Genomic DNA, 22,008 nt, shown 5'->3' with positions numbered 1-22,008 from the left:
ACAAAAAAATTTTGGTTGACCAGTGAATGTTCATGGTTTAAATTTTTTTTGGGGGGGGGTTCAAAATATGGGGCCCCAGCACATATGGCTCACTTACGTATGGGAAAATCATGTCAAGTGTATTTTATGCTAAGTAAATGCAGTTTACTTGCAAGACGAATACAGTACGCAGCGCATTCCAACAATCTCTGTCGGCTTGGTCTTGTTCAAAGCGTTTGAACTAATAAATAAGTGTGTCGAACGAGTTCTCGTAAGTCGAATATTTGTTCAGAAGTTGAAGCAATTTTAAATCGTTTAAATACAAATTTTCTTGCTCGCAAGTTGGATTTATCGAAAATCGGGACACATTCGTAACTCTATTTTTTCCATCTAACAAGAGAGAAGTAATTAATTCTCATAAGATTCAGATTCCATTTCCATCCACAAGCTTTGAAACAACTTCTAACTCATCAAATCGATCAACAGGATTCGGGGAACCTGAAAAGATTCCAATGCCCTAAATTTTAAACCTTTTTTTTCTTTGCCCAGTTCTCCTAATGAAGGTGTTGTCAACTTTGTTTTTTCTATCTTCCACAACATACATAGGGTTTCTTCCGGGCTCTTCCTTTAAAAGGTCAGGCATTACCTTCGGGCTGTATTATTATTACTTAAACACGACGAGTTTGACCTCACGAGTGTTTATTTAGCATCCGACATAGCGCCACCTGGGCCTACATCCCTATTTGAAGAAACGACCGAATATCGCATGCTATCGAAACTTGAAAAGCGCGAAACTCGAAGCATAAACGTTTAGTTCTTTTGAGAGAGTAATTAGCAAATCAGATCGTCGGACATTTTCTTACTTTTTTTTTCCTTTTCTCTCTTCATTTGCATTTTTTCTCCTCATCACCAGATCATCATCATCATCAATAACAACAGTCGGAGATTCCTAGAGGTGAGAACGATTTAATAATCCATTTATCATTCGATTCTCATTTTCTTAATTTGAAATGCTCGATTTGTTTGTTTTTTTTTTTTTACTTTTTTTTCGTAGGATTTCTTTTTTTTTTTGTAATTTAATCTAATAGAAAAGAAAGAAGTCAAGAAATTTCTTGAGTACAGTATAAGAAATTTAACTGTAGAAGCTTCTAAAAATCCCTTTTTTATTTTCTTGAAGTTCCTTCTATAATTTTCAAATCAAAAAAAAATTCAATTTTTGTAATGCATACTCATTAATTATGCACAAATATGATTTTTCAATATTCCCTCCTTTTTTATTCGTATGTGAATCTATGGATTTACAAATTGTTATATAAATTGCCACTCCCTGAAAACCGTGGATACTATGAATGATAAGCAAAAAAAATATTTTCTAAATTCGTTTGCATCTGATCCTATGAGTCCGGGCTAATACCTTAAAAATATGCACAAATCTGAGTGCATTTTAAAATTCAGTATGGGTACTTGAAGTTAAGCAATTCATCTGCATATCAAAATTAAGGACCTCACAATAGCCATGAATATCGATCTAGAACCAGAATTACAAGTTCTCTCCTTTCTTATAAAACGAATTTGAAACGTTTTGACTCTCCTGATGGCAGAATGATTGGCGTATCGAGTAAGTATTTGAAAGATGTAGATCGGTGACGAGCAAACTTTTTTTGGAGCGGGACAAAAAACAAAATTTTGGGTGTCCGGATGTATTCGGACATTGAATCGTAATTGGAATTTTTATGCTTAGAAATGAAATGCCTGAATGTGTTGTATACCTTGAAGGCAGCCACGGTTTCATTGCAAATAAGAGACAATGGTTATTCCTTTACAACTGTAAACAGAGGCGGATGTAACGGCGAGAGCACGCCCAGGGCCCCGACTTCTAAAGGTCCCCAAAAAACCAAATTTCACATTATTTTTTAATTTAAGGGGCCCAATATTTTCTTTTGCGCCCGGGGCCTCGACCGACTTCAATCCACCACTGACTGTAAAAGAAATTAATAACACACACACTATTTTGATAACTATATGTATATTCAATGCACGTGCTCCATTTTTTTGTATATGCAAAAGTTTTCGTATAAAAATCAATTCCTTATAAGATTCTCACAACTATATTTTCTATATGGAAAAAAGAAACACCCTTTTAAATAAATTTTTTTAAAACACTTAAATTAAAAATTACACTATAACTTTGAAATTTGCAGGCAGACCGGATAGAACTTCTAAGCCGGCTGCATCTGACCCGCGGGACGTAGTTTACCCATCACTAATTTATATTATGAATTGAAAGATTAGATAATTGAATCTCTTTACGTCGAGAGTAATCAAAAGAACACATACTTTAAGAAAAGGACTGCTCTTCCAACAAATAGAATTATCAAACAACTGACTGTTTGGGCTATAAACTTAAGGGGAAAAAGATGTTAGAGACAATTAACAACGAGGTTTCGATGAAAATTGCGTATTGTAATCTTTGATATTGCTCCCGAACCGCACGAGAATGTGTTTTGCTGGGTAAATGAAGTCACTTCATGGCGGTTGGCAAAGATAGTCACGTCTATGGAAAAGAACTTCCATCACTACTATTGCAGTGTATCACTAGTATCAACTTTCATCACTAGTATCATTGAGAAAAAAAACTTCGTTCTACTTATGAAAACAGTGTAAGGCCTGGATAGTAAGGCCTATAAAAGTTTCATGAAAATTCATTTATAAAACTTGAAAAATGCAACCAATAAGGGTTGCTTGCTCATTTTCTCGAATGTAACCGATGACCTTATTGGTCGAATTTCTAAAATTTTGTAAAAGATCTTTTATCCAACTTTTATAGTTCAATCCCAGCCTAAGTGTATATAGGATTAGGCCAGGATTAAACCCTGAAAGTTCGATAAAAGATCTTTCATTCGCTCGAATATAACCGATGCGCTTATTGACCGCAATTTTCAAGTTTTATAAAAAAACTTTTCTAGTGTAATCCCGGCCTTAGAACCAGAGGCATGTTTAAGCTTTCGTCGTCCGTGGGCTAAACGAATTTTGCCACCCCTCTCCAATTCCAGTCTAATTTTATTGACCAATCATTCCTTAAATTTGCCGTCTTGTGCTATAACGCGCGTCCCCACTCCTGTAAATACGCCTGTGTCTCCAAGTCACTCTTTTGGTCCTCACATGCTTGCATACTCTCTAGGTCACTACTTTGGTCGCTCATTGAGCTGGTTCATCACTTTCTAAGTCACTCTTTTGAACATTCACATGCCTGCTCAAGCTCTAGGTTAGTGATGGGCAAACTGCGGCCCGCCGCAGATTTTAAAATAATAGTACAGAAATTTTCAATTTTTCAGTGTGTTTCAAAAAAAATTCATTTATTCGGAGAGGGGGCGAGGTTACATTTACTGCATATGCAAAATATACCTAAAGTTTTTTTCATATATGCAAAAAATGGAACAAGCCCTAATAAATATGCATAAAATTACTAAAACATACTTATTTATTTTCACAGTTGTAAAGGATAAACCATTGTGTCTCATTTGCAATGAAATCGTAGGAAACCTCAAAGAATATAACACATCTCGCCACTTCACTCCTAACTCCTAAGCATAAAAATTCCAATTATGAATCAAAATGTCTGAATTTATCAAAGCCCACCAAAACTTTTCCTATTTATTTTTTGACCCGCTCCTACCCATCACTGCTCTAGGTCACTCTTTTGGTCATTCACGTGCTTACACACACTCTAGATTATTCTTTTCCTCACTCACATGTTAGCAGACTCTCTAGCTCACGTTTGGTCATTCACTGATCTGGTCCGTAGCTCTCTGGACACAGGTAAATTTATGGTGAGCAATACAAATTTTGCCGCCCTGGACTAGAGCCCAGTAAGCATCCGTAAAAATACGCCACTGCTTAGAGCCCCATTTTAAAAATCTATAGTGAGACGAGTATATCTACGAGTCACATTCGCTCTGAAATCCACATTTTATTTAACTTACACATTATTTGGGCATAAATAGTAACCCTTCATGCACATAGGAGTAAAATTATTGAAACTATTAGGAGGGCTCGGAAAAATTGAGGGAGTAAGGACTAATAATAATCATCTGGAGACACCAATTCCTTGTTCAGTAAGAATGCAGCACGTCTGCAGTAATAAAAACTGCATAATACGCTTTTTTTGTGTATTTATTTTGAATATGGTAATTAGCTGGCACTCCTGAGGAACTCCTACGCAATCTCTACGATAAGCGGAAAAAACCCTTACATCGCGAAATCACGGAATAACTAGAAGAATAACTTCATCAGTAGTTTAACACACGAGTATAAAAGTAGAATAAATAAATAAATACATAAAGCTACCTTTGCCACAAGATGAATAAAATAAAAAAATAAGAAAAAATCAACGCTGTCGCGGCCAATATCAAAATAAAAAACCCGAATGATAGAGTTAAAAATTACTAAAAACTTGATCCTTACGATCGTTTCGAAGTACTGTGTGTGTGTTTCACCAATCTACTTCCTTTTGGTTCTGTTCATCTAAGACATCGCCCCCAACTCAAGTCAGCCCATAGGATCCTACACTATCTACCAATAAGTATTTGGACACCTATGCAAATGACAATATCTGCGGTCCTGAAATACGTCACGCCCTCCGCCGGTATATATCGTATAGGAAACAACATCGGCATTAGTCGCATGCAAGATGCCGCGCAGTTCGGAGCTCTCTGATTTCGAGAAAGGTATAATTATCGGGTATCACAAAAATGACCGATCCTTAAGGGACATATCTCGCGAGCTGAAGTACCCAAAATCGATAGTGGCCTATGTGATTAAGAAGTGGAAGGTGAGCTGTGATTGTCGGAATTTGCCCGGAGTCGGCAGACCAACGAAACTGGGAGATAGAGACCGACGGGTGCTGTCCAGAGAAATTCGGAAGAACCACACCCAACCGATGGCCCTCATCCGCGAGGAGTTTCAACAGGCATCCGGGAGTATTGTTTCAATGAATACCATCCGTAAGGAAACACATCTGATTGGTTTTCATGGTCGTGCTGCTGCCCATAAGCCTTTGATCACAAAGTCCAACCGCGTTGCTCGGTTAATGTGGTGCAAAGCACATCGAAATTGGACCGTAGATCAGTGGAAACGGGTGCTTTGGAGCGACGAATCAAGGTTCACCCTGTACCGTTCGGATGGCAGGGTCTGGGTCTGGCGTCTGCCTGGAGAACGTCTCCTGCCAGAATGCATTGTGCCAACAGTCAAGTTCGGCGGAGGTGGAATTATGGTCTGGGGGTGTTTCTCCTGGTATGGACTGGGACCCTTGGTCCCCATTCATGGTAAGCTCAACGCCGATGCCTACTGCACTATTTTGGATGACAATGTGCTTCCTACGTTGTGGCAGTTTTACGGGGTGCACCCCTGTTACTTCCAGGACGACAATGCCAGCTGTCATACTGCGAGGTTAACCAAGGCTTGGTATGGTGCCAATGGGGTTCATCGAATGGACTGGCCTGCCCAGAGCTCAGACCTGAACCCTATCGAGAACCTCTGGGACGAGTTGGATCGCCGAATTAAGGGGTGCCCTACCCCTCCAAAATCGGTGAAGGAACTGACATGTCTTCTCCAAGCCGAGTGGAAGAAAATACCACTAGCCGTCACACAAGGACTTGTGGAAAGTATGCCCCGGAGGGTTCGCGCTGTAATTGCTTCTCGTGGAGGCTCTACCAACTATTGATTTTGAATAAAGTTAGTTTTTCTTTTCTATCACAAGTGTCCAAATACTTATTGGTAGATAGTGTATACTAAATCCATAGCTTCTATCGCCCCTTGGATCATTCAATCAACCCCCGGGGGGCGATATCGCCCACTTTGGGAACCACTGATCGGTTTGAAAATTTTTGTAGGGATAATATTTGAATAACGGCGAAAAAATATTTCATGGATCATGCAATATTCTTACGTAGCCATTCAAATGCTTCGACTCGGGGAAACCAGTTTCGATTAATTAAGGATAATTCTCGGTTGATTGTCGTAGGGAGTTTTCCCCCCAGTAAATGCATGGAATAACTTATCTTCTGATGTCTGAATTTCCCCACGATAGACACCTTCAAAAGGAAATATGATCAGATATATTTAAATGAGCGACAACCATATTTTTATGGGCAGATATTTTAATTACTTTTTATGGCTTATTACTATTGGATACTTGTATTTAGGGGAGAGAGAAATAGGGGTTCTAAAATTTTTTCCAACCGCTGCTCCCTAATAAACGCTTATTCACGGCTCTCCAGAGCAGTTTAACGGAGAATCTCTTCGAAAAACATTTTTTAGGGTCACTGTACCGTGGCGCTTCTGACAAAAGTTGGCAGCGCATCAGGCATCACCACGCCACATAGTTTGAGAATCCCTGATTTAGGTTATGACAACCTTATTTTTACGGACTTTTTCTAATATTATTCTCATCTTTTTATATTTACTTTTTCTCCTTTTTTCTTTATTTCTTACTTCCAGCCACCATGTTGAGCAATTTACCTTTTGTGGTTTTTGTTTTTGGTGAATTTCACTCCTTTTCCTGGAAATCTGGAATATCTATATATTTCATATTTCCCGAGACAACGTTGCTTTTCCTGGTATTGTAAAAAAAATAACTTTATACACAAAAAAAAAGGAAAAAAACCCCGATTCATAATAATAAAATACCACGGATGAATAATGAAATTTTTGTCATGGAGGCAATTTTTTAGATGGGGGAAAAATGCAATGCTGGAATTACCAGATTTCACTGGGTAAGCAATTGTTATCTCAGTTTTAAAACTTGTTTTTGAACTTGTAATTTTGAAACTTATTTTAAAACATATTTTTGAAAGCTTTTGTCTCGAACACCATGGAAACATTTAACATTAAAATAGTTAGCGACAGCCACTTGTGGGATTTGATAACTGGTTGTGCACTACGATGAAATAATACAGTTCTAAATTTCGAAATATTCATTTCGAATAACATATTGAACTTTTTCAACAATGATTAATACTTCATGTTTTGTTTCTTAGGATTTTGATGTAGCTGTATAAAATAGCATTCAATCTGTAACCTATAGCAATATTCCAAAAATAGGTTTTAAAAGACTTATATCTATAAAGCAGAGCCTCCAAATCCTGCAGCGAGCCCATAGGCTAAGGTTTTGGCAGCCCCCTCTATTGATATCCAGTAAACGAATAGAACAGCAAAAAAATAAATTCAATCCCTTGCCCTAGGGCTAGAATTCCATCAGGCTTCCCTTGTGAGAGCCCCATGAGCTACTAGAACAGAGTTTCTAGAACAGAGAATATTTAGGGAACACTAGAATAGCAAATATGTAGTTTTCACCATGGCTCCCACATCCTGGAGCAGGGCCCCTAGACTGGGATCTTGCGTGGACCCCTCGGTCAGACCTTCCACGGGCCCTTCTATAATTGATTTATAGCATGAAAAACCAAAAAATGGTGAGACTTGTCCCGGGCCCTGTCAGCCCGACCCTTGTGGGAGCCATGGTTTTCACACAGCTTTGGTGAGAGTCCATTTTATTCTCATGGCCGTAGAGACCAACAAAATGAGAGATAATCAATTGAATTACTTGGCAAATTCTTGTCAAATCACATCCTTTTAATTTAGAAGTATGGATGAAAACCATGAGCCATCAGTTCAACTCCACAATGACGAATCAGAACAAAGCAGCAAACCTGACAAGCTGCAATTGTAAGTCAATCAACTGTTGAAAAGTTTCGGACTTGTAACTAGTAACGAATCTTCCAACTCAGTATTTGAATCAGACATCTGATAATACTGATCGCTAACGTTAACCCTTTAAGAGGATAGCAGCAATCACCAAACCCACTTTAAAATGGCATATATTTTTTAATTAAGTTGCTTTCTTCCAATTTTCAGCAGGTGTAAAGCAAGGTGTATAGAGAAGAATGTTGCATTGAGAAATCAAATTTGCAAAATATACGGGCTTGTCAATGCCAAAATAAGAGGCTTTTAAGAGGGCAAGATATTTTATCACTGCTGCTTAAAGGTTAAGGAAACGTTGAGAAGAAAATGAACTCAAAGAAATAAACCCAGAAATGCTGAAACACATCAGTTTTTTTATTATTATTATGAATACCTGTTTTGAAACGTTTTTACTCCAATTTTGCAAAATTTACGATTCTTTCAACCTTATTTTTTTAAAGCATTATAATTAATCCTAATATTGAATCAGCCACTATCTAATTAATTTAGAAATAATTCAAGTTGTTAAAACTTTTTTCCAGTTAACCATGTTTAGAATTAGTGGAATGAATTTTTATTGTTGTGTATGTTTTGAAAAACAGTATATTATAGAAATTTTTCTGTTTTCATCTGAGTACAGGTTCAATCTTTGAAGTCTAAGTTTAAACTAATTTCAAATGGAAAACATTTGGTTGCTAAGATGGACAATATGGATTATGTTAGTTATTTTTGCCGAATCCTGGAGCCAACAGAATTTCACTGGGTAAGCAATTTTATCACAGTTTTAATTTTAGCATAAAAAATCAATGTAGCCAGAACACACTGGGTCAGGGGTGAATGCAATGATTACAATTCAATAAATTTCAGAAGATTGCAGCAAAACTAAACTTTGACTAGTGAAGAGCTCTCAGCAAAGTTGGCATTAAGAATCTCCATAACCACGGTCAAAGATATTGGGTCAGTCAAGCAAATATGTTGCTAGAATTAAAGGTTATTGGAAAATGTCCACTTGCCTATGAGAACATCAAGTTTGAATTCACATGCCACAGCAGAGATATATCAAAATTATATAAAACTCTATTGAAAGTTTTAGGTTTTTCAATTAGTGTATGACCCAATATACCACACTCACCATGTTGCTTTCATCAAAAGCAATTTTTGGCTAATCTACTTAACCCTACAGTGCATGATTTTTTTTGAGCTGATAATTTTTCCCACAGTTAATGAAGCACATAGAAAGTCAGGAAAAATATTTAAAAAAAGAAAGATCTATTTCTAATTGCACTGCTTATACAGGATCTTAAAGAAGACATACAGAGGATGTAAAATTACAAAAAAGAAATGTATTGAAGTATTATTAATTTTCATATATAACTAACTTCTTTGTGATTTAAACTATAGAAATAAAAAAAATTGGGTTGAACCTTCAATGCAAAAAAAAGGAAAAAAAAAAAAAAAGAAATGCAAACAAAACATTCAACATGATTTTCTTTTTTTGACAGGCTACAGAAGATTTACATTTCTTTTTTTTAATTAAGAGCTGCTATCTATGAAGGTTTTCGAATGAAAATGAAAAAAAAAAGAAAGAAAAGGGAATAATGAATGCCTCAAACATGAAGTTGCAAATTGGCAATGGAAAAGAAACATGAAAAGTAGATGTTGCCAATTGGCAACATCTGTAGTGTTAAGTAATTGACCAATACCACAGCAAAAATCCGAGTAAATTATAAACTTTGTAAAAGAAGATAAAAAAGATTAACCTACAATGTAATAATGAACAAAAAAAATATATATATATATATACTATATATATATTAAAAACTAAGAGTTAGAACAAAAATTATAAGTGTTACAATGTTGCAGAGAAGTCTATATGGATTTAACAGATAAAAAGCTGAAAAAAGAACTTTTTGATTTAGGTTGTCAGCCCTTTTTAAGTCATACTGAACAAATATGCTTGTATATGCTAACTGTATTTTCACAATGACTTCCTCTTCTCTTTCATTCAGGCATAAGGTGATTGGAGTTGTGCCTAAAAATATCGGAGAAGTGGAAGTTTTAAGAAAATTCATGGATGACCCGGAGGTAAGAATGCGTGTTTTGTCCCAATACCTTTGTTTTGAACATACACCAACCTTCCTTGCTTCATCTATCTTATGTTATGAACTATCACTATTTTTTTTTTGTATTTTTAAATTGAAAAGAAGGAAAAAGGCTAAGGTAATGGGGGTGGGGGAGCAGAGGGAGATACAACTTTGCTGTATGATTGCAAAAGTATGAGAGTTTATAAGCAATACTTTGAAAAAGATCTGGACAAGTTAAAATGTTTTTGTAAAGGAAGTGGTTAATGTTGTATTTGTGTCAGATCAGTAAAAATAACTCCAAAAATGAATCATGAAATGAAACTCAAACATAGAACATGGCTGAATAATTTCATTTAAATTATCTTTAAATGAAAGACTACACTTTGTTATTTGCAGCTTATGTGCAAAAATAAATAAGACTTGTGACAAAACTTGTTTTTTATTCAATAATTTTTCTGACGACAGTAAATATAACTCACTAGCTATAATACCCGGCGCTGCCCGAGTTTTCTTGAATGAGGCATTTTGGATCATGTGATATCTCCCTCTTTCTTTGAGGGACATGCAAACCCTGTCAAAGTTAACCAATATGGCGACTTCCAGCGCGACTCATGAAATAAACAAATCTAAATTTAAAGAAACGTAGAAAAATGAATATATTTTTTTTCCTTCTTTAAGGGGCACTAAGTATTTCGATTCCCCCCCCCCTTTTGAACTTCAAGTTATCCATCTGCCTATTTCAGCTTCCAAAAATGCTTAGTTAAAGCTGTGGAATTTCTTCTTTGTACTTCATGGGCCCATAATTAATTTTAAAACAACCTAAACTATAAATTTATGCAGTTGAAAGACAATACGGAGACATTTTCCTTTTCGAGCTGAGAAGTAAATAAAAAGTTAAAATCAATGTTATTGCATGGATATCCAATGCGAAAGTAGGTCCGGGGCTAATTACTTCCTATTTAATCTCCTGGGCTTCGTATATTTCTAAGCGAACACAATATTTCAAAAATCTAGAATTTAATAAAATTTTTAAAATTATTAATGTGACAGAAAAAACCCCACTAAATTTCCGCATTTCTACATTAAAATCGGCAATTTTAACACTGATTTCTATGGGGGATCATCCTTTGCCTTACTCTCAAAGTGATGCTGATGATGGTGTCTATTCAAAAAGTTCTCATTACTGGGAGGATTGAATAAAGTGGCAAACCATTATAAAGGCATAAACTATTATACATATATGTACAGCATTGAAGAAATGACAAACCATTGTAAAGGCATATACTATGTCTTAAACGCATTGCTAGGGAACCATGGTAACCAAAGTAAACGTTCGGAAAGTGATTGTTGAGGTCCAAAAACCATTGTTGCCTTACGGTTTTTCGCCTATTTGGGGCATTTGCCCTGCTCTGACAAAATTTTGAAGTAGCCTATCGTTCAAGTCGGGTCTCATTTGGTATATATGCAAAATTTGGTGACGATCGATCAAAAATTGTAGATTTGTATAGAGAACATATACACACACACAGACAGAAAATCAATTTTATATATATACGTAGATATAACACCCTGGTGCAGCTTCATCTTCAGGAAATTACAGAATTTTAATTTTCCATTAAGAAAATCAATTTGAAAATGGAAGTCAGATTCATTACAAGACTGAATCATTTACAAGACGAAATGAAAACAAGGCTTCAAGTTGAAATTGATTAAAATTACCTCTGAAAAGTTTCAGAAAATGCAGGAAGTTCACGAGTCCTTAATGAACAGTATTGTACTACATACAAGGGGGGAAAAAAACTGATGTCAGTCAAATTCTTCATAACTGGAATTTCACGACCCAAAACCCTCTTCCACTCGTATTTTAAACCATAACATGCTTTTTAGCATGGACATTAATTTGATCAAAAATTTATATTACTTTTATTTAAAAAATAATAATGGCTTATGTTGTTACAAATTTTTATTGCAGGTAGATTTCTGGTTAGAGCCGACAAGGATACTAGAGAGTGTCACTGTGCATTTACCACCTAATACTGCTGAAAAAATGGAAGGAACACTACGAAAGATGGGTCTCCATGTTTATACAATTACAGATAATTTGCAAACGTAAGACAACAATACTATGAGAGTATTTTCATGAATATATATATTTTTTCCTTTGATCTGATATGTTTTGTGCATGCATTAGATTGGAATTATTGCCATGGATGATGCAGAATAACACGATCTAAAGTTTTTAAATTACCGATTAGCTTTAATTAAATAAAAATTGCAGAATGTGTCTTAAAGAGTCTAAATTAGCTTCTTATAAGACCATACCATTTTAAATGTGTAGCTCATTTTATAATTATCTATTTTAAATAGGTGGATTGATCGGGAAAGAGAAGAGAACGATCCCAGTGAATATTTATCAGGCAGAACAGCAAGTTTTGCATATGATGTCTATCACCCTTTGGATGATGTAAGACCTTGAAAACAATATTTCTAATACATTGAAAATCATGTAAAATCTTATACAACAATATTTGCTAAAAGAAAATTGAGAAAAAGGAATAAAAATTATAATTTTATAAAATTATTTGGCACACTTGTCTCTGTTTATTTATGTCTAAAATGAACATACTGAATACATCCCTACCAGCCATCGACACATACTCATATAACACCAAAATGGTAATCTTCACTTTGCATGAAGTTTTTATTTATTTTTTCCAAGTGATTACTTGAGGGGAAAATAAACCACAAAGATTCAATTTATTACAGATCCTTATACGTATATTATCTCTATTATCCTGATATATACATACAAGTATTACCTACAACTCCCCCTTTCCCAGGAGTAGGGTGGAAAACTCATTCCTGTCTATACCAGAATCTTCAATGAAATCATGATATTACCACGAGTCATTAAGGTACACATTCCATTACATTTTTGTGAGGATTGATTACCAACTTTTATGAGGAAATTGTCACAATTTTTTCCTTGAATTATGAAAATAATCATCAATTAACAGAGATCTTTCAAAAATCTAGTTTTATATCTATACTGTAACAGATTTTTTTTGACACTGTCCGAGTTGAAAACAATTTTCATAGATTAGATTTTTTTCTTTCATTTCATATGATAAAGTTCATCCCTACCAGAACTCCACCTGATAAAAATTTCACAGGAATCTACTCTCAATCAACTGTAACTCCTACAAAAATCCATATTCAATCATAACTAGTATAACTCTGACATGTCAATAAAAAGAATGACAGAAATATTTACATACAGTGAACAATCTTCAACAGAGCGAAAGACATACAAAATACCTCCAGCAGACGAAAATCCAGGCTTTCTTTTACAGATTGTAATGAAGACTGAATCATATCTAATTCCTCTTCATCTTTGGCAAAAGTAAATAAAAACTGCAATCGAATACTAAAAATGAATGGTACATATAAATTCTTAGATTTCTATTAGTTATATTTGGGTAAAATTTATTGAAACTGAATGCTCTTAAGGAAAAACATCTCATATGAAAGTAATTCATCTACTGTCTCGATAATTACATGCAAATGAAATTATCATCAATGTTCAACAATGCTTATATTTAGGCATATTTATTTCCTACAGATAAGTTCACACCTAGAAGAAATGCACAAGAAGCATGGGAACATGACTGAATTGATAGATCTAGGAGCAACATTTGAAGGAAATGTTATCCACGTATTAAAGGTATGGCAATCAATCTTCAATATTAAATGATAAATATTAGATCCAGATTATCTGATCCATTATTACCAAAACTAATTCACATACTTACACAGGGAAAACAAATGTTTGAGATAGCAAAACTTTTATCATAAAATTGACCAAGTTTGACGAATGAAAGAAGAGCTGAACCTGTGGCCTTACGCTACCTTACAAACATTAATAGAATATTCTCAGAAGGACCCAATAAAAAAAAAGATAGATACAAAGCATTTGCCTTTTTCATCGGTACTTTCTTAGATTATGTCACGCAAAGGATTATTCACTCTACTACATATTAATAGAATATATCCATTTGGAAAAGCATGAAAATCTGCAGAAAGTGAAGTTTGATATTCAGCTGCATGCATGGGAAGGACAGAAGAAGAAAGGCCAGAAACTGTTGAAATATTTTTACTACTATTACTTTTACTACATACATGCACCTTGTGCACATTCTGCTGTGGAATTTCTAACGAATCGGAACATGCTAGAATGCGTGTTCTAAATGCATGCGTGGCCCTCCTGACATTTCTATGTTGTCAGAGTTGTGCTTGTTTCATGTTCTGCACAGTTGCTACCATCTGTCTTTTTATATTTTTAAGAGAAAATAATAAATGTTTGAATTTTCATGTTATGTAAGTATCATGTTGAAAGTCTGCCTGACTCTCTGTGGAAAGCAATGTTCTTTAATGGGAGAGTTAAAACATTTTTAGGTAGTTTTATAACAAAACACTGAGCTTTTTTTAAGTACAGCGATACCTTGACTAATACAGATGATTCGTTTCAGAGTCACATTCCTAGCTGAAACACGATTTCTCATAGGTTTCTATGGAAAATTGTTTAATTTGTTCCAGGTATGGCCCGAAATTTGAAGACAAGTTTTATAAAACACTAAGAAGAACTGTAAAAAAAAGACAAATACTGATCCAAGGCCAAGATAAAACTTTATAATTAGTTAGAGAATTTAAAGGAAGTTGAAAAACTGAATGTCTTTTTATTTCACACGATGTACATTGTGCAGTTGGGTTCGTGAGCTATAGTGAAAAAAAAAGTGAGTGAGGTGGTGTGCAATGTGATATAACCAGCTCATTTCTTTTCACACATATGCAGATGGAAAAGATACGTTCCTAGAATCAGGGGTGTATGCAAGATCAACCTTTGGAGGGGTGCAAAAAATTTTCTTCACAAGAAATTTTGAGTTACCACCCTTCAAAAAGCATTTAAATTAATAGAAATTAGTTAATATCACATATAAAGGGCATTTTCTTTTGATATTTTAATTTTTTAACCAAAATATTAATTTTTTCCCTAATTTTTTGTTGGCTTGGGATGCCAGTGTCCGTTCCCTCTCCTTCATATGCCTATGCCTAGAATGTCCTGACTGTTCAGTTTGGCATTGAGTCTTACGTATGCACTGAAACCATTCACGTCTGCAGTTTTTTATAAATGAATTTTCTCCTAGCTTAATCATTCTCTTTACATAAAAGGGTTCAAAATCTATCTGACGACAGTTAATCATACAATTCATTTTGATTGGTGCGGAAACTTAGCTCATGATGTGACTTTTATGAGATCTGATACATCCATATCAACTAAAATAATACTCATTAGCTCAAAAATTCATAAGCAGAGGCATATTCAGGGCCGCAACTAGGGGGGGGGGGGGGGGGGGTTTGCACAGGCGAGTCTTGTGCCCCGGGTGCTATACCCAAGGGGGCGCAAATTTCATTCTGAAATCTCTCCTTCAACATTACAAGGGGGCATCAAAATGTGTGCTTGCCCCGGGTGACCAAGCATCTAGTTGCGGCCCTGGGCATATCACTATATTTTTTATCATACCCATGAATTATCAATTGGTAAATAATAAGTTGAGAGTGTGTGTGTGGGGAGGGGGGGGGGGGAGTTGCAAGGAATTTCGAAATTCATGAAAACTTGGTTTACATTAATTATAGAAAAATATGAAATAAAACATCAAATAAATCAAAAAATAAGCAATCTCACAACCATGGTTGCATTAAATTACATAACAGTGATTTACAGCTACATTTATTCACACACAAATGGAATAATTATTTATTGTATTATCTTGCTTGATAACAGATTAGTTCAGGAGGAAACAACACAAGACCAGCTGCATGGATTGATGCTGGCATCCATAGCAGAGAATGGATAGCGCCAGCTACTGCTCTCTACATCATGAATCATTTGCTAACAAACTATGGCACAGACCAACGTGTCACAAAACTTGTTGACACATATGACTTTTACATACTACCTTTAGTCAATCCAGATGGATATCTTCACACTTGGACATGGGTAATGGCTCTTTTCTTTTGCTATCCATAAACATTGAATGCATTTTATATGAATTAGGGATATCGAAGAACTTTAATAAGCTTCCAAGTATAATAATTCAACTATGTGAGTATATATACAGCAAAACTTAGTTAATTTTTTGCAAATTTCCATAGAGTTTCTTATAAAACTTGATGTTGAAATTATCTTTTTAATTTGATTTCGTTTCTTGAATATTTTGGGATAATTTGAAGCTAGTAGGAAAAAAACTCCTATGATTTTAACACAAGTAACTATGGAATGTCTGGAAAAATCCTACAATGCATGCTAGACATTGTTTTGACCAAGTCGCTAAACAATTTCTTAAATACAAAATTTTGTGTTTAAGGTACAAATAGGTGACAAAATAGTGATAAAATAGAGATCTTTTTTAATATCTTAGTGCTTGGCTTAAACAGCTGCGCTATGAAAAAAATCTGTCCCTCTCCTTCCTTTGGAAGAAACACTCATAGTATGCCAAAACGTACATCACAATTTCATTTGCTCTTTCTGTCAGATACATTGTTTTACTCAGTTCAAAAAAATTATAGATGATAATAATCCGAAAACGGATCTAAATCTGTAAAGAGGTTACACAAGCTGCATGAATCTAACAAAACGGCTTCTTTGATGGCTATTGAGCTATTTCATCATGAGGTATTTTTACCATGCATTGACATATAATGCATTATAATGTATTACAGCTTACCAGGGTTTAAGATGGATAAAAAATTCCTTTCGCAAAAAAGCGAAAATGGGGGGAAAAGCTTTAGCAAAATGCTACGATGCTAAGGGGCCATTCAATTATTACGTCAGCATATTTTTAGCCATTTTTGACCCCTCTCCCCTTGTCAGCAAAACACTGACCCCCTCTACCCCTTGTCAGCAAAATTTAGTCAGCAGCTTAGAATATTTCATATCTTCAAAAAGGGTGGTTGATGATGAAAGCAACCTTCAACCCCACCCCCCCGCCATCAAAAGTCAGCAAATCCAAAACCCCCTTCCCCCGATGCTGACGTAATACTTGAATGACCCCTAATGTAATGATTGATGGTTGGATGTCTACTCGTTGCGTACCTCCTGTACGCATTTCTGAGAAAGTGGCTACTAATTTTTTCGCATTCTACGATTTTCTTTCGCATTTTGCGAAAAATGCGACCGTGGCTTATACCCTGCAGCTTACATCACTTACTAATCCTACATAGATGTTGATGATTCAATTGCAAACTGCAGTCAATTTAAGAATCCTGTATTCATGTGTGGGATAATAAATTTTATATAATTCAAGCTATTTTTTTTTACAGTTTCTTCGAACTTCAAGTTTACCAATTTCAAATGCAATTTTCAATTTCCTTTCTGATAATGATACAGTCAATGGTGGTTATAACGATTATGACCATTGTGACAGGTCTCAATTTTTTTCCTATTTTTGTTGCCATGCTGGTTTTATTCAACATAACTGACTTTTGATGCTTGGAGAAGAAAAGATAAAGCATTGTCACTTCTACAGAAAATCCTGTGATTAAGTACAGCCCTAACTGAAAACTGACCAAACCATAACAAGGCGCACTGCGCTAGTGCAAGTACACTGGATGATGTTGATGTTTCTTATCCCGATTTGCTTACCATTCTGTTTTATTTTTCACACAGTGGTTCACTCTTATATTCTACATGGTTGATTTCTTTCAATTTTACTTAATTGCTCAATAGAAGACTATAAAGGCAATTGAACTTGTGTTTTTTGAAAATTATTCATTCAACATGGCTGTCTTAAATAAACCGAGTGCTATATCTTTAGATCTAAAATTGAAAGTTTTGGCAGAAGTCAACAAGAAATTGATGTGCCAAAATAGCTGAATCATTGAATATTCCAAAAAGTACTTTGTTCACCATAATTAAAAACCTTGATTCAATTATGAAAGCATGAGTTGGAGGTTTCCTTCTTTGCATAGTCGATCATGGGAAGGGAAATTCCAACAGTTGGAAGAAGGGGAGAAGCTAAATCCAGGCCGTAGTGTGACGCCCTGGGGCAGACTTTTTCTTGGGACCCCTTGAAAGGTTATTATTATGCAAAATAAGTGCACAATCTTTTGTGAGGGCTCCCCATTCTACTTGAGGCCCCGGTTGCTCCAACCAAGTTATGGGCCTTAGCTAAATTTTATGATTTTTTTTAAATGTTCGATATATAACAACCTCCCAATATAATGTCCATGTTTTCATAGTACAAAGTTGTCATAACGAGCATGGACTGTATGCATTCGACTGTGCCCACTCATGCATTATACACACATGAAATATGAATATGTATATAGCATGTTATTTTCTGAGATTTTTTTATGGATTTAGCACAAAAAATTATTCACTGTTAAACATTAAAATATCTGAAAACATTATGAATATTTAATAAATTTCAATGAAACTTATAAGCTCATATAACGAAACAGAAATATAAAGTGAAACCTGACTAAGACTGACAATGTATGAGACATAGATTTACAACACGTACATGCACATTCCAACATGTACCAATTCATTAGAAGTTCCACAGAGAAATGTGGACGAGGTGCATGTATGGTTTAGTATAATAGTAGTAGTGATTTAGGAATGAAATCCCAGGGTTTGCATCATATCAGAAATTTCTGCAGAGAAGAGCACAATTTCATATCACGAGTCCAATGTTATTTAGTTTTACAAAAAAAATTCAACGTGATGACCAGGTGCATTGTCATCAATGTGCTTTCTATTAATTTCTACCTATGGATGGAAGTTGTTTTCTTGATTCCAAACACAAGCAATTTATTTCTTTCGATGGATCAAGATGTCATCAAAATAATTCAAAGCATTTAGTAAGTGACTTTCATTAACACAGATTTTATTGGAGATACAGCCTATTTTAAGAATCAGATTGCAGTCATAATGCAAGTTAACTTTTATGAAGTCAGAGGAAAGTACCAATGCTAATACACCATAGTAAGAAGGGGAAAAAGACATATTTTTCCTAAATCATGGCCCCAATTGACTAATATTTATATGCAAAATCATACCCAGATCTACGCTATTATTGTTAGTCCTACCTATCACATTATTTCGTGGTATTGCTGTATATATTGATGTATTATTTGTTACACATTATGTTATGGCTCACACATAAATTTTGAATGTATAAATTTTGCTATCGTTTTCTTCACTGCAGAACAGATTGTGGAGAAAAAATAGAGCCATCGCTACAAATTTTCCTGGGGTTTTGATATGTAGAGGAACTGATCCAAATAGGAATTTTGATATAAAATTTGGTGGTGAGTTGAAATTTATTAATAGTTTTGGCTTATTATATTGTGAAATGAAACTAAGAAAAATGAGCCAATGTGTTTGAAATGCAACTTTTTGTTCATAATTTTAAATAAAAAGACCATACTTCGGTAAATGTGCGTTTTGGCATTCCTCTCCCAGGAATGTTTTATCAAATAGTCAAAGGAAAGCAAATTGTGTATTAAGACCAGCCATTCCCTCCTAATGGCAGCTGCGATCGAAAATGTATTTACGCTTTTCTGACAAAAGATTTTCTGTTTTTACTATGAATATAGGTGCAAGCACAAGTTCCACTCCTTGCTCATCAATTTACAAAGGTGACTATCCCTTCTCAGAAGCTGAAAGTGCAGCCATTAGAGATGGAGTTCTTAGAATAAAAGACAGATTGAAGGCATACTTTACACTGCATTCATTTTCACAACTATGGATGAGTCCGCGTGGATACACAACTCTTGAAAGTCCACACTACAAGGATCACGTAAGTGCTTTTAGCAATAGCAATACCTTTTTTCATTCAAACTATGAACAAAATTTTGTAAATATATCATGAATTTTATGCTTTCAGATGGACATATTAGATATAGCAGTATCAGCAGTAGAGGCAACACATGGTGTGTCATACAGATATGGGCCATCGGCTGCGACATTGTGTAAGAATGCTACACATTGTCATCATCATTACAAACAGACATTAAGATACAAAAAACAAGTCATAGTTTCATTACATAAGAATAAAGTACAGTAATAATAAAATAAATAAAATAAGATAAACAGAAAAAATTCTATGCAAATTTTAAACACACCAGAATATTTGTATGTAATGAACTAGCCCATTTTATTATTAACTATTTTTCTTCCCCTAGATGCCACCAGTGGAAGCGCTTCTGATTGGGTTTATGATGTAGCTGGAGTGAAGTACAGCTTTTCAATTGAACTCAGAGATCGTGGCATGTTTGGATTTCTACTACCAAGGTCACAAATAATACCAACGAGTGAAGAAACATGGAATGGAATTGAAGCAGCTTTGAATTACATTGCGACGAAAGAATTGGAAAAAGACTAAGCAAAACTTTATTTCTTCAGAGAAAAGTGCCAAGAAGCTATTTATTAATATGCATATTATATGGAATTTGAGCTCACTGTGATCAATAAATATTTATTACAAAATGAATTAATTATTCTGTTGATTTATTCAGCAGAAAATTTAAAAAAATTCTTTGTTGAGTACTAAATAAAAATGGGGGAAAAATTATTCACAGAGAAAACTATTAGTTTGCTAGATAAATAGAACATATTGCACATCTGCAAACCCTGGAGAATGAAGATTAGGGAGATTTTCACACGAATAAAACTGTACGAAAACCTCAGAGACAAAAATAGGATTTTCGTGATGAATGTAAGGTTTTTGTAATAAATGAAAGTGAAATCATAGGGATTTCCCCCCTCCACCCCCCATACTATTTCAAGGGCAGACATGCCAACTTTTGAAATCCAGAAATCCGGAGATTCTCCCAAGGGGGAACCCCCCCCCCCCCGGCACTCACACAGACTCAATCAAAAAAAAATTTGAAAAAAAAAATGTTTTTAATCAATTTAAGAAAATGTTACATTCCCCCTCCCAAGGTGGGTTCTGCATTGCCCCTGAGCAGAATATAATTCCATGTCAGTCTTTCCGTGCAGAATTGAGAAATCACATCTACAAACTGTTCATAAAACAAAAGTGTTTCCTTTCGTGGATGCTATCAGTGATTCTACCTTGGGTATATGAACTCTTATAAGCTTTATATTTTAGCTTAAAGTTTTATATTTTCTTTCTGAACACGTTTAATCGGATGAAACAAAAAAAAAAAAAAACTCAAATTACAATGTTGCAGACGAAAAAACATGTTTATTGCACGGCTATTAATGGAATACAATAACGATTATACAGAAATTTCGGCAACCAAGGGCTTCCCCCCTGATAAATGATTGTGGATAAACGCTACGAAAACGAAGTCGCGTCTTTGCCAGTTGCTTAAATGCGGTCACAGGGACATTTTTAAGGCTGCTCGATGGAAATGACCACGGCTGTCCTCTATGGGTGTTTTCCCTAACGACGGCGGTAATCATTGACGCTGCGGCAACGTGAAATCTCGCGTAAAATCTAATTTTCTGACAAAATCCAGAGAAATTTTAACAAATCTGGAGAGCGGGAGGAAGGATGAAAAATCCGCCTAAATCGGGAGAGTTGGCAGGTCTGCAAGGGAAATAAACAAAATCAGTATCGAGCTCAAAAACTGGGACAGGGTCATCAATTTCACACACGAATTTTATCTTTTCCTTGCCAAAATAAAACATCTTGATGTGATTAAATATGCTGTTCTCAACTAACATTAAGCATGTGACGTTGTTTTGTGGGGAAAAACAATTTTAACAGACTTCTGCCAGGTAAACTCATTGGGAATAATTTTTTCTATTACAAAAAGAGATTTTTTTTTATTATAGAAAAAATTCTGGAGACTTTGCAGCTATGACTATTTTATTGATTTGAAAATTTTCTATAGTATCACTTATCTAATGCAGTGATTCCCGGATAGAGTGTTACGAGATAAGGTAGAGGTACTGTGAGATATAGCCGAACCTGGATTTAGTTCCATCATCTACTTTGCAAAATCTGGTACTATAATGAGTTTGGCATTGCATCAAATCATTGTTAAACCTGCTGTAATCCCTGTGCATGCAATATTTCTTCACTGAAAATTTCAGGCACTAAGTGGGTTTGGCACTATATCAGGTTTCAACTGTATTATGAAAATAAATTCATGTAGTATCATAATTTCCCAA

The 22,008-nt window shown here is 35.0% G+C and overlaps 2 protein-coding genes across 7 annotated transcripts in view; one reads left to right on the top strand and one right to left on the bottom strand.

Moving 5' to 3' along the window:
• The first annotated feature begins 674 nt into the window (after positions 1 to 674).
• On the top strand, positions 675 to 20,356 carry LOC149068560 (carboxypeptidase B-like). The gene is made up of 11 exons (XM_089250666.1): positions 675 to 934; positions 8,357 to 8,479; positions 9,726 to 9,801; positions 11,773 to 11,909; positions 12,168 to 12,264; positions 13,423 to 13,524; positions 15,643 to 15,858; positions 19,070 to 19,172; positions 19,461 to 19,663; positions 19,751 to 19,835; positions 20,049 to 20,356. The coding sequence occupies exons 2-11, from the start codon at positions 8,394 to 8,396 to the stop codon at positions 20,246 to 20,248; spliced, it is 1,305 nt and encodes a 434-aa protein (XP_089106792.1). The 5' UTR covers positions 675 to 934; positions 8,357 to 8,393; the 3' UTR covers positions 20,249 to 20,356.
• The window catches only part of sicily (NADH dehydrogenase (ubiquinone) complex I, assembly factor 6 homolog sicily), a 35,618-nt gene continuing 25,798 nt past the window's right edge, over positions 12,189 to 22,008 (bottom strand). For 3 of the 6 annotated variants that reach the window (XM_089250672.1, XM_089250668.1, XM_089250671.1), the window contains one exon: positions 12,189 to 13,227. The gene's annotated coding sequence lies outside the window, so the exon portion shown is untranslated. The remainder of the gene's footprint in view (positions 13,228 to 22,008) is intronic. The other 3 variants (XM_089250673.1, XM_089250669.1, XM_089250670.1) reach the window with 2 other exon arrangements.

The sequence above is a fragment of the Pholcus phalangioides genome, unplaced genomic scaffold, assembly GCF_987345545.1.
Source record: "Pholcus phalangioides strain wild (caught in Gottingen) unplaced genomic scaffold, Ppha-v1.0 ptg000024l_1, whole genome shotgun sequence".
Classification (NCBI taxonomy): domain Eukaryota; kingdom Metazoa; phylum Arthropoda; class Arachnida; order Araneae; family Pholcidae; genus Pholcus; species Pholcus phalangioides.
This window is presented reverse-complemented; position numbering and strand designations above follow the sequence as displayed.

Coding starts and splice junctions, on each gene's coding strand:
- LOC149068560 (XM_089250666.1), top strand. CDS start 8,394: ATGGAAAACATTTGGTTGCTAAGATGGACAATATGGATTATGTTAGTT. Junction 12,265..13,422: donor TCTATCACCCTTTGGATGAT/GTAAGACCTTGA, acceptor TATTTCCTACAG/ATAAGTTCACACCTAGAAGA. Junction 19,664..19,750: donor GTCCACACTACAAGGATCAC/GTAAGTGCTTTT, acceptor TTATGCTTTCAG/ATGGACATATTAGATATAGC.